This window comes from Mya arenaria, chromosome 16, assembly GCF_026914265.1.
Source record: "Mya arenaria isolate MELC-2E11 chromosome 16, ASM2691426v1".
In the NCBI taxonomy this organism is placed as follows: Eukaryota; Metazoa; Mollusca; class Bivalvia; order Myida; family Myidae; genus Mya; species Mya arenaria.
The window spans coordinates 43,456,894-43,468,264 of record NC_069137.1 but is presented as its reverse complement, the minus strand read 5'-3'; the positions used below and the strand labels follow the sequence as shown (position 1 = coordinate 43,468,264).

The 11,371-nt window shown below is 32.7% G+C and overlaps 1 protein-coding gene across 2 annotated transcripts in view; it reads right to left on the bottom strand.

Annotated features, from left to right (window-relative positions):
* Nucleotides 1-1,251: 1,251 nt before the first annotated feature.
* The window catches only part of LOC128221193 (uncharacterized), a 73,617-nt gene continuing 63,497 nt past the window's right edge, over nt 1,252-11,371 (bottom strand). For both annotated transcript variants that reach the window (XM_052929671.1, XM_052929672.1), the window contains 2 exons: nt 11,193-11,347; nt 1,252-10,750 (listed from right to left, as the gene is read on the bottom strand). In XM_052929671.1, the coding sequence (XP_052785631.1) occupies nt 9,422-10,750; nt 11,193-11,347 (1,484 nt within the window). In that variant the 3' untranslated portion in view covers nt 1,252-9,421. The remainder of the gene's footprint in view (nt 10,751-11,192; nt 11,348-11,371) is intronic.

Below are 11,371 nucleotides of genomic sequence, written 5' to 3'. Positions count from 1 at the left end.
TATTTACTAAAAACAAGATTGTAACAGTGTATTTAATATCTTAACACGCAGTTTTCTAAGATTGACTAAGGATTTACTGTGATCCATTTTCGTCTCATAAGGTAGAAATACCTTGTTGTCTGCACCTTAATTCCACATAACACTCGGTATCCTTCATAAGAACAATTGTTTTCGACATTTATCTATCCATTTTGGTTTATTTAAACATTTGCATTATTGGTGGTAAATCATATTTGGGAAGCGCATGGCTTACAATTAAGATATCTTATTGAAACATGACCCAGACCAAGTTTCATAAATATTGAGCAAAAAAAGATGTGCATAATCAAGTGTCACCAAGGTAAATGTGGGTGGTGACCAACGACCAATCATGTTTGCTTACCATGAGCTCTCTGTGCAGCTAACGTTCACACGCAGACAAGTATACGGCTGACCAACTTTCATATTAATTGGATAAAAAATGAGTTTATGACAGGGATTTCCTTTTTATGAGTTGACCTAGTGACCTTGTTTTTTACTCTGGTGTGACATATATATTCATATTTGTTCAAGACACAATGCAGACAAGTCAATTGACCAAGTTTCATACGATAAGATAAAAACTATTGAATTTATGACGGGGATTTCTTTTTTGAGAGTTGACCTAGTGACCTATTTTGAACCTGAGGTTACGCATATTGAGTATTCAAGACAAAATGCAGACAAGTATTCTGATAAAGTTTCATAATAAATGGATAAAAACTATCAAATTTATGACGGGGATTTTTTTCTAAATTTTGACCTAGTGACCTATTTTTTACCTAAGCTTGCTCATATTGAGTTTTCAAGGCAACATCACAAAATTCTTACCAAGATTAAAAATTAAACAACTATTTATGACGGGATTTTTCTAAGAGTCTAAGCTTGATACTGTTAAAGACTCTCATGAACGGGAGCCTGAGGGCTGGTATTTAATATTGGTCATAATTGGATCTAAGAACGATTTAGCTAATCGGATTACTTGTTATTTATAACTGACCAATAGAGTGAATTAAGTTTGACCATAACATTAACTTAAGTTGCATATTGAATACCAGCCCAGGGGGCAAATACTTACATATCCAATTAAGTTTCATATTTCTTAGGACTTAAGAGGCCTGCTTGCTAGATTTACACACTATGCTTACTTTCTGGGGAAATTCAAATAAACTCTAAAATATACAGACGTTACTTCCGTAAAAGAAAACGAACAAATTAAAACAACAGTGTGAATGATATAAATATAGTATTTATTCGTATATCATGGTAAATGCCACAAAAGAGACATTTAAGTACACGAAATTACACCAGTGTAACTGCATATAAATAAAGATTAAGTTACAACAGTTTGCAGTCAATAAACAAATATCGAGGGCAGGTGCAAAACAAAAGCTCAGCGCGAAACACACATAACTCTGTACACAATTAGCAGGAGTTAGGACGGGTTTGCATTGAGAATGTAAAATGAATACATTTAATATAGTTTTGCATCAAACACTCAAAATAAAACACACAAAAATATATCATTCATGCGTCCTCCAAATAGAAAAAATACACCGCAAATAATCAACATATTGCAATAATGGACTATCCCATGACAAAATGGACTAACCCATGAAAAAAATGGACTAACCCATTAATTTTTTTTCATGTAGTCCAGTATCAAAATAAGCCAATGAAATACATGTATGCAGCTCACGCATACCATTTGCAATATAAACAGGTTAAAATCTGAAAAACAAAAATGAAATTATAATTTATAACACTTTATATAATACATAAAAATTTAAATCATTAATCTTTGAACATGAAAAAAGTTCTATCAAAACAACTTTTATATATCTTATTATTTATCACCAGTTTTTGTATGTATAATTAACTGTAAATCATAATGTAAGTAATCACATGATACATGCAATTTATTGCCCGACACTGCTGTTTCAAAAGTACTATATGTACAATGATTACGTATTTTCTATCAATGTGCCACCCGATAAAAATGATCGTACATTTATTACATTTAATACAAAAATAATTTAGGAAAATCTTCACAGAAAAGTTACACGGATCACCAAAGGCCCACTTTATTAATTTTTCACAACGTGTTTGGTATATTTTTTGTATCAGATGGCAACTCACACAAGTTCCTAAAAGTAAAATAACCTTGTGACCAAGTTTGATTCAACCAGGCAACAAATTTAAGACACCAAAGGCATATTTACCTTGTGACCAAGTTTGATTGAACCAGACAACAACTTTAAGACATCAAAGGCATATTTACCTTGTGACCAAGTTTGATTGAACCAGACAACAACTTTAAGACATCAAAGGCATATTTACCTTGTGACCAAGTTTGATTGAACCAGACAACAAATTTAAGACATCAAAGGCACATTTACCTTGTGACCAAGTTTGATTGAACCAGACAACAAATTTAAGACATCAAAGGCACATTTACCTTGTGACCAAGTTTGATTGAACCAGACAACAACTTTAAGACATCAAAGGCACATTTACCTTGTGACCAAGTTTGATTGAACCAGACAACAAATTTAAGACATCAAAGGCACATTTACCTTGTGACCAAGTTTGATTGAACCAGACAACAACTTTAAGACATCAAAGGCATATTTACCTTGTGACCAAGTTGGATTGAACCAGACAACAACTTTAAGACATCAAAGGCACATTTGCAATCTCCAACCATAATATATACAAAACTATGTATCATGAATAAACAATTAAAATATTTACACATAAACCCACATATATAATTTTACAAACACTTAACACGCACTGCCTACGTAATTATGTTATATTTTCTTAATTCAAGTACTGACTTTAGACTTAAAAACCCTAAGTAAAAGCAAAATCTATTCTTTTTTAACTTTGTAAAAACTGTAAACATATTATAGTTGCTATGTTTGACTCATAAATATAAATGTATTTTTTCTTTTTTAATTCAGATCTAAATCACACCATTTAGTTCTGACATTTAAGAAAATACTGCGGAAAATAATACAAAAAGACATTCAGATAAATATCTTAACCATATTATACAAAAGAGAAAACAGAAAAATAAATTTGCCATTTTCAAAAAAATAAATCAATAAATGATTGCCATTATATCAGCAACCAATCAGAAACATTTATAATATTTGAAATTCATTCGACTTTAATTTTTAAACACAATTTTATGTGCAAAAAAAATAATATCAGAAGTAAATATAAACATTTACATTAAAATAAAATGATTGGTTTTGATTTCATAATAAATAAATAATTTACAAGATGTTAGAAACATTTAAAAAATAATCAACATATAGTTAACACATATTGAAGATAATTAAAAGGATTGAAAGTGTACAATGACACAGATAATATAACAGGTAGGAAATAATCAAGAGCACCCAAGCTCGCCTGTTATTTTACAGTAAAAAAGGGGGATAATCCAACAATTAATTGAGCCAGAGTTATGGGTACTGCTATACATGTGTTTATTGAGGTCACCTTATCAACGAGTGTAAAACAAAACGTCAATAATTTCAATTCAATAATTTTGAAGTGTGAGAAATGAAGTTGAAAAGATTGCTAGCTAATTTGCTTTAAATTACCTATTAAGCTCATTATTTTGAAAATACAAGAACTACTCACAAATATTCATTCGAAAAAGCTATATTAGAATATGTTGGGTATTAAGACTGCCCTCATGTCTGTGGCAACATGTTTTCAATATCTTGAAAGGTTTAAATTGTTAATCATGGCCAAGTTTCAAGTTTCTCCAAGACACCGGCATGGATATGACAATTATCTATACTATATTTCCTTGAAATGCAGACAAGTTAATACATCAAGTATGCAATATCATTCTGTCATTTCAACATGTATCAACGCTAATTTCAAACAATCATATACAATGTACAAATCAAACTCATTTCTTTCCTAATTGTGTTGCAATAACAAAGTATACCAAGTTTCATTTGAATGTCTTAAATGTTTTTAAGCCTTGGCAATAGGTTAATATTTCTGCATGCCAACGAAGCTAACGAGGCCCCACCCTCTTCATTCCCCACCCCCTCAAAAAAAAGACAAGCTTAGTAGATTAACATCTGTGTCGTTGCTTGCATTTAACCGTCAAAAAATGATATGAACATACAAACTAAGTTCAGTAAACCTAGTGCAATTTCTCAATAAATACATAATGAAATAGAAGCAGATATTGAGCTCTTGCATGAAGTTGAGGTTTCATACATATACATTTGCGAAGACTAAGTGAAAGTATGGCACTTGTATGACTAAAGATTCGTTAGCTAATTATTACCGAAGTGAAAACAAAAGGTGATATCCATCTTATTATGGCACCTGATCATAAAATTCATAAAAAATTGTTTATTCTGAAGGAATATTCAGGAAAATGTACATTCTATGGTGCAAATAATATTTTCTGAAATTGCTGTGTTCCCATGCAAATTGGTTTTTCGCTAAAGTGATGTATATTCCACTAAAGGTATGTAATGTTCTGAAATATGTTGTATGTATAATTTCTGAAAATTTCATAAAACCTTAATACATGTAGCTTATCGATGGCCTCACTTCAAAATGCCGAGCTGCATTTTTTTACGGTTTCAGAATTTATACACCCTAAAATCATAAAAGTTGAGCCACATCTAACTGCAAAATGACGAATAAATAGTCCAATGAAAGAATGGTGTTTTATCATGTGATCAAAATGTCGAAAATCATATTGGACATCTCACAGTGAAACAGAAATGCCAAATCTTCAGAAATTGTAACTTCAATAATTGTAACTTCAGCATTTTGTTGAAAAAAAAAATGTATGATTAAATTACCAAGAAAATACTAAAAATGTTGCTACTGAAAACTTGTGACTTTGCAGCTTCTGCATTTTTGAAGTGAAGCCATTGTACGGTAATACTTGTAGGTTATGTACAAAATAAATTCCACATTAAAATAGTCTCCAAAACATTTATATCTAATATACATGTATTTTTTTTTTCACAAAAAATAACCCAATATTTGTTTTTGCTTTGGTTTAAATTCATAACAAATTATTTTATATAAAACAAATGTTAATTATATAAGGCATGTTTTCGGATAGTGTATAAAAATATTTCGGTTGTTAAAACAATCATTTTCTTTTCATCAATTCAGTGTTACAGTGTGATTTATTCAGTATTTTCTGATAAAGTTAACAATATTGTTAACCTCCTCCTTGTTAACTGTTGATTCATTACTGCTCTTGGCAAGTTCAATGGATACAATTGTGATCTGATGTATTTCTAACAAGATTTGAGACAACTGTTTCAGCTGTACTTATTTATATTTAAATATGAGAGTACATCATACAATATTTTAAGTTTAAAAGTTAACAACGATGTTGTAAATCACGTTGTTAACTTTAACGAAGTTCTGAACAATCGGCCCAAAGTGTTTTAACCCCTTTTTTTTGCATTTTCAAGAAATCAAATAATAATAAAAAAATGGTTCTCTAAACAGTATTCTTTTACGACTTGAAGGAAATATATATATAGAATAATAAAAGTCCTGGACATTCTCGAAAAAGCCCTATAATGCATATAATATTAATACTTTAGAATTAATTTAATTTTTATATATCAGTTTCGAAAACTCCAGGCCAATGATTTACAAACGCTCTCGAGTCTGAGTCTAGATTCAGACTCAGACTCAGAAAGGCTCTTATATTGAAATACTAAGAATCGTTATTTTTCATTTGTTGTACAAAAATGAATGTTAATATTTGCACTATTTCAAATAGTAATAAAATTCAGCAAATTTCATCATCAAAATTCAACTACCGGTAGATAGAAAATTACAATGAAAATGAGCATTTGCAGTTTTCAAAAAATTTGACAGTGGAGACTCAGACTTGAGACTGTTCGTAAACATGGTCCCAGGTGAAGTTGGCTTCAAATTTAACCATTTTCAAGACTTTTAGTACCAGTACATACAGTTACAGTTAGAAATTATATAATGATTTCGCAATCAAAACAATCACCATTTTAACATAATCATAAACATTCAACTTAAAATCACTAACAAGACACCCAAGATGCATATTTTCAAGCGCATTATCATTTTAAAACCAAAAAATACAATAACTTAAGAACACTATCAAATAACAATAAATACAACAATGACAAGCCGTAATAATGAAATAGTCATGAAATAAAGACATTCATAAGCAATGAAATAAAGACATTCATTAAAGCTGCACTCTCACAGATCGATTCTTTTGACATCTTTTTAATTTTTTTGTCTTGGAATGAGCCAATTTTTGTCTAAATTTTTGGAAACCAGTGATATAAGACTGCTGTCAAAAGAGCAGGTTACAGTTTTCATATTTACGTTCGAAACTCGATGTTTTATGGCTAAAAGTGCTACTTACACTTAAATATGAAAGTTTTCGGCATTTTTCCAAACAATTGAGATTGTTTCTGTAGTAAATTATCTAGGACAGAATATAAGACATTGATGCCAAAATCAGCTGATTCTGAGACAAAATAAATAAAAACAATCCAATGCTGTCAATCTGTGAGAGTGCAGCTTTAATCATGAAATTAAGACATTCATTTATAATGAAATAAGGACTATCTTAACAAAGCATATATAACACAAAGACAAACAACTATTTTAAGGTGTCTTCAGTTCACAACAAAAACGGTTCTTAACAACAAAAAGTTGGGTAATAATGTCAGAAGGCACCAGAAGATTATTTTAGTGTAATGCCACTTAGTACATTCACAACATTAACCCAGCGACAGGTGTAGTATCGAAGAGGCACAATAGAGGTTGATGCATTCTTTTATCTTTATTCTAATGAATTATTTGTTTAATTCTTTTGATTTTAAAGATGAAAACAAAAAGTAGGATTTATTTTTTAAATTTCTTGTCAATATTTTGTTGTTTTTTTCCTAGGGTATTGTGGCCACTAAGCTATTAATTGAAAAAATATGTTTAAAGAAATCCTTCTTATTATATGTTATCTGCGTATGTCCATGGCCTTCTTTGTGTATGTTATCTGCGCTTCGCAAAACCCTTCTTTGTCTATATAATCTGCGTAACTCTATCTCTATGTTATATGGATTATTACAGACCCGATAAATTTTTATATAAATGGTTATACTCTTTATATCTGTATGCAAATCATATATATTAGTTTTGATTTGATTATAAAAGAAAAATGAGTTATTCATAGAAACGCATTAAAAAAAATTAAAAAATTAATTTTTGCGTCAACCTCTATTGTCCCCCTATAAGACAAGTCTCACCATAATAACCATATACATCATGGTAATAGAAACATTACCTAAAATCAAATATACCCCCACAAAATTCACAGAAAGTCATGTTTAATAAGAAATGAGCAGAAGTAAATATTGATGAGCTATTGGGTTGTTGTCATGTACACATGGTTATTGAAGCAAACAAAGATGCAGTCATTCTTTAATAAGCGCACTGCAGAAGAATGCCAATGTTTATCTTTTGATCCAGAACTTTGAAAAAAAGGAGCATAGCTAGCCAGAGTGATTGGCCTTGCTTTACATGCGCGTATTGTCTCTGGCAACATATGTGCCAAGTTACATTTGAATAACTCCGTCATGAGTTTTTGCACTTCCGCACCAATGATAACAAAACCGAAGCTATGTTGACAATAACTCAACTTTTGTGTTTCAAGAAAAAAGGGCGAGCTTAAAACTACATTCACAAATATTTTTCTCCCAGTTTGTATGATGTAATCAGAGGTTGCATTGATAAAACACATATGATGAATACATTGACGTAACCCCTGAGACATTTGGTTATCCCTTGTCCTTTCCAACTTGGGGTCCAAAGACATTCCTGGCTGACAAATTGGGCTGCTCTGGTAATACTATAGGGTTCCAATATAAGTTTACATGTGCCAGGAGTTCCTAGCTCTAAGATTGCGTCAGAGACTCAGATTTTCTGGATCAGGGAAATTCCTGAATATATCTACACAATAAATTAGGTATCGTCCCAAAAAAGTGTCAAAAGTCTCAATGCATCTCAAAAAAAAATGACCAGTTTAAATGTTAGTTAACTATAGGTCAATCAAAATATTCACTGTGTGAATGCATCTAATAAAATTAATGATGATCAGGGAAATAATGATAATATTTTGCATCATATAACATCTTAAATGAGCAAAACGAAAAAAAAAAAATCATTTTTCACCATTAAGGCTTTGAATGAATTTCATATAAACCCAATAAACAATCACGTAGCTAATAATAACGTTGTTTCAGAAAAATATAGTTACAAAATGAATGTTTTCCTTTATCACAAATCCCAGAATCAAGTAAACGAAGTCTACAGCGTAAATCATTGCATAAGTTTCCTACATATTCAAAATCCCACATTGTAAATCTTGAGTATTCGTAAGAAACAGTTTTAGGCCGACTCAGTTCATGCTTTTTCATTTTTCTTTTTTAACACAATCATAATTGAGGAAATTTTAATCCCATATTGAAAATGTTGATTTTCCGAAGCATCGCCGCCTCTTAAGGAAATACTCTTGCCTCCAAAACACATTTGGATTGACTTTGAATTGATGGTATTTGTGCTCTCCGATTTTTTCACAATTTCAACTGAGGAAATTCAAACCCCACACTGGAAATGTTGACTTTCCAACGCACCGTGGCCACACATATTTATTCTTTATGAGTTTTTACACAATCTGAACAGGGGAAACTAGAATCCCACTTTGGAAATGCTGAATTTCTGAGGCATTGAGGCTGCTTTAGGGACAGCTACTCTTGGAGACAGCCTGGGATTGACTGTGAGAGGATAGTATCTTTTCCTTCCCGTTTCTTTCCATTTCAAGTTAAAGGTTCAAACACCAAGGTGCTAACAGTATTTCCATCTAACATCCTATCAAGTTTGTTCAAAGATAACTTAGGTGATATTTATTTCACAACATTTCCTCACAAAGTTGGTCCAAAACTTAGGATTGTTAGAACTTGAACTGAACATCCAACATCCTTATATCGATCGTGTCTGTCTTTTTTTCAGATCAACCATTTTTATCACACTGATGGTTTAATATCTTTAAATTCAACGATCACCGATTTTACAATAATATTATCACGAAACCTGATGACCTCATCCAAAGATAACCATCTCAACCAAGCAATTTCACTATCTGAATGAGCAAAAATCAACGCCATTTTCAATGTCATTTGCTTTCAAGCCACAATGAAGTCCTTCCTCCTTTGCAAATCCCAAACTGAATGGCTATCATTCCAAAACAAATGTTTCTTTTTCATTTCCATACCGTAATACATGAATATTTCTTCCACAGTATCTCAACACAAAACCACGAATGCCCAATTTTTTGTCATCTTCAAACTACAGCATCGACACATTCCAATCCGGCTGAAACACTCAAACCATCTTCATTCTCCCTTGGTTGCTCTGCCTGTTCGCTAAAATGCAATGTTTGAGCTTCCTTCACCCAAGAGAGTGTTCGATTCTCCTTATCGACCTTCACTTTGCCTTTAAGTATCATCCCACTGTTCATGCTTGCATTGGATCCACCCTGGCTTATCAGATCAATGCTTTTCTTATCAATCAAGTCAGACACGCTTGATCGTTCACCTTTCTCGTTTATGTTACTACAATGTGGAGTTCCTTCACCGATTGTTTGCGACGAGTGGGTTGTTGAATGTGTCGACATAACGTCAAATTCCCCCGTCGTTGCCGAATACTGTGACAACGTTGACAAAGTCTCAGACACAAAATCTCCATGATGTACGGAGTCCATAAACTTCGTCGGTAACCTTGATACTGTGTCCTTGTTTTCTCGATCAAAGTCAGAATCCTCGTTACAAGTCTGAAAGTTCGCACTGCTGTCAGACGACACAATATCACCATTGCTTACGACAACCAGCTTTTCGTCAACATTATGAAATGACTTTGTACTCGGAATCATCGCACCATACTCAGAGGTCTTTACATGAATATGGTCTTTTATGAGGTCTTGTTTTTTTAATATGTTAGTATTATCCATTATATGGTTTTGTTGACTAGAGACTAAGTCACCATTCTGTGGTAATGATTGAAATTCTTCGTCAGTCCCATTTGTAATATTAACATTATTATCAATAAAATCTTTTCCACGATTTTTCAACCATTCGGCCGAATTTTTCAAAATACTGGGTCGTCTTATTACTTTTCCTGAAGCACTTTCCAAATTTGAGAGTCTAACTCTTTGACCATCGCTCAGTTCAGAGTCGTTATCATCGTCATCCGAATGAGCATGGCCATTTTGCAGTTTCGTCGGATTTTCGATATTTCGTGGTACAAACTTTTTCTTCTTTCTTACAAAACCTTCTTCATCATCTGCTTCATAAGCATCGTCAGTTTGTAAGTTGCTCATCTCATCTTCCAACTCATCGACATCCTTTTCGATCTCATAACCTCGATTGTCTGTCTCCGGTTCTGAATGTGGGTAATTCTCGGAAATCGGTTCCGATAAAATACTTGATGTGAACGATATCACGCTGCACCCACTTGGCGTCCTAGAGTGACCCATGTGGGCAAAAATATGTGGAACGCCCGGAGTTGTTGCCCTTGGTGGGTGCTCGGCGACTTCTTTCTCAATCTGATGGATCATTTCACGATACTGTTCTCGTGCTCGCTCAGTTAGGCCAATGAGAGACTTGTAGTTCTCCTGTAAAAAAAAAAAACAGAAGAAATTTTAAAACTTTCAAAAGTATCAAGGATTTTTAATTTCTTAATCAATGCTTTTATTCATAGCTTGCATATTTCCCAAAAGATAGCTTAAACATCAGAAAATTCTAAGTACCCCTCACCCCCTAACACTAACACTGACGGCCACCAGTTTTGTTCACATGCTGAACCAAGAGCTAACCAGCAAATTATATCAATTATGTTTTGTAGAAGTTTTTCATATGCATGAGTCAAGGCAAAGCATCACAATTAATACAAACTCCATTAACTTCTTCCTTAAAAATGTCCACAATGCTGACTGGTTTAATTTTTGAACATACTTGACCCAGGGCAAAGCCAGTTTATGAACTGTACTCACTCATATGCTCATTCCAGGGCATATTGCAAAAGGATATATAAACATTCTTTATCCACATACTAACCTCAGAGCCTTCATAGTTAAAGACGCCCACAACGCTAACCGGTACAAGTTTTGCACAAGCTCGACCCAGGGCCCTGCGACCGAGTCCAAAGATAAACGGAACACTCTGATCGTTACACAGCTCCAAGATGTTGTTTAGGGCATCATCAAGTCCACCTGTTCATGGATAGAGCATATTTA